Below are 1541 nucleotides of genomic sequence, written 5' to 3' on the forward strand. Positions count from 1 at the left end.
GCCTCGGCCTCCCAGAGTGCCGGGATGTCAGGTGTGAGAGCCACTGCGCCCGGCCTAACTTTATTGTTAAATTACCTGTATATTCGCTATCTCAACATGACTAGTTTCCATTCAGAATATTAGACCTTATGTGTCCACGTAATTTATACAGTATTTTAATCTCAGCCAACTTTATGATATTCTGCTATTTCACTTTAATCAAATATGAATACTATTCTTAACGGCTTGGCTATTGATTATTGGGATGCAAACTGCCTCCTACATTCTATACAAGCTGTCAGCAGACTTTCTCTGGAAAGGGTAAAACAGCAAATACTTTAGGTTTTGTGCATGATACGCTTTCTGTCACACTATTCAACTCTGCCTTTGCCGCATGAAGACAACATATAAATGAATGTGTGGCTGGTTTCCAATAAAACTTCAGGTATGGATGCTGAAAAAAAAATAATACTTGGTCGTATCAATGAGGATGTATCACTCCTGTTTTTGCACTCAAAGGCACTAGACGATGCCATACAAATAATTTTGCTTTCAATAAGTCAAGCGACCTCCATTTAATCATTTGTACTCTAGAAAACAAGAAATACGAGAGAATTTTGCGCTCGCATGCGTACGCTTGAACTGGGACGCTAGAGGAAGGGAAGATATTTCATTTCTTTCCGAGGCAAACTGCTGGGAAAGATAAAAGTGGTTACCGTGTTAGTAATCTGCTGCTGCTTACCCAAGACATAAATCTCGCTGTTGACGACGGCCGTGCTGAACCGGTACTTGGAATACTTCATGGGCGCTCGCTCTTGCCATTGATCTTGGCCGGGGTCGTACTGGAACATTTTGTTGCTTAATCGATCAGGTTCATCGTAAGGAAAATCCATCTGTATGAAACATGACAGCAATACAGTGACGCACCATTTAGAGACCTTCGTGAGTGCGGGAACGCAATTAATCAAAGCAGACGGCCGAGGAGAGACACAGAGGTTAACTAGCGGCTCACACTCGCAGACACAGCGAACCCCGTGAGCTGGGGTTGTAAGGACACTGTCATCATCAGAGGGATTTAGATTGGGAAATGATTGGGCCGAGATGTTCGCTTATAGCAAACAATGTGTGAGCTCAGCAGTGAGAAGTTATGGCTTCCAAAAAAAAAAAACATAAAGCAACCACAAAGCCCCAAAGATAGAACCAAGCTCTCTTGAACGGTATTTAAAGTGTAATTCTATTTTACCAAGCTTTATAGTTGTGAATTTTAATAACATTTGTGAGAAACTAATTTCAATAATTTATCAAGCGCTTTCTTTATAGTTTTCTAATCGATGGGGAACGGAGTTGCAAAAATATCGTGTTTTAGTAATCAAAGTATTTTACACCATAATTATGACTTATGCAGGATTGGTCTCGATTCAGTTGTTTTTTTTTTTTTTTTTGAGACAGAGTCTAACTCTTGCCCGGGCTAGAGTGCCGTGGCGTCATCCTAGCTCACAGCAACCTCCAACTCCTGGGCTCCAGCGATCCTCCTGCCTCAGCCTCCCGAGTAGCTGGGACTA

At 41.9% G+C, this 1541-nt stretch overlaps 1 protein-coding gene across 1 annotated transcript in view; it reads right to left on the minus strand.

The window, feature by feature from the left end:
• Positions 1-1541, minus strand: part of LOC105822036 (kelch repeat and BTB domain-containing protein 12-like) — a 13679-nt gene that overhangs the window by 5135 nt on the left and 7003 nt on the right. Inside the window, exon 2 of the mRNA XM_012658963.1 lies at positions 722-872. Within this exon, the coding sequence (XP_012514417.1) occupies positions 722-872 (151 nt within the window). The remainder of the gene's footprint in view (positions 1-721; positions 873-1541) is intronic.

Source organism: Propithecus coquereli, unplaced genomic scaffold (assembly GCF_000956105.1).
Source record: "Propithecus coquereli isolate 6110/MARCELLA unplaced genomic scaffold, Pcoq_1.0 Scaffold592, whole genome shotgun sequence".
Taxonomy (NCBI): domain Eukaryota; kingdom Metazoa; phylum Chordata; class Mammalia; order Primates; family Indriidae; genus Propithecus; species Propithecus coquereli.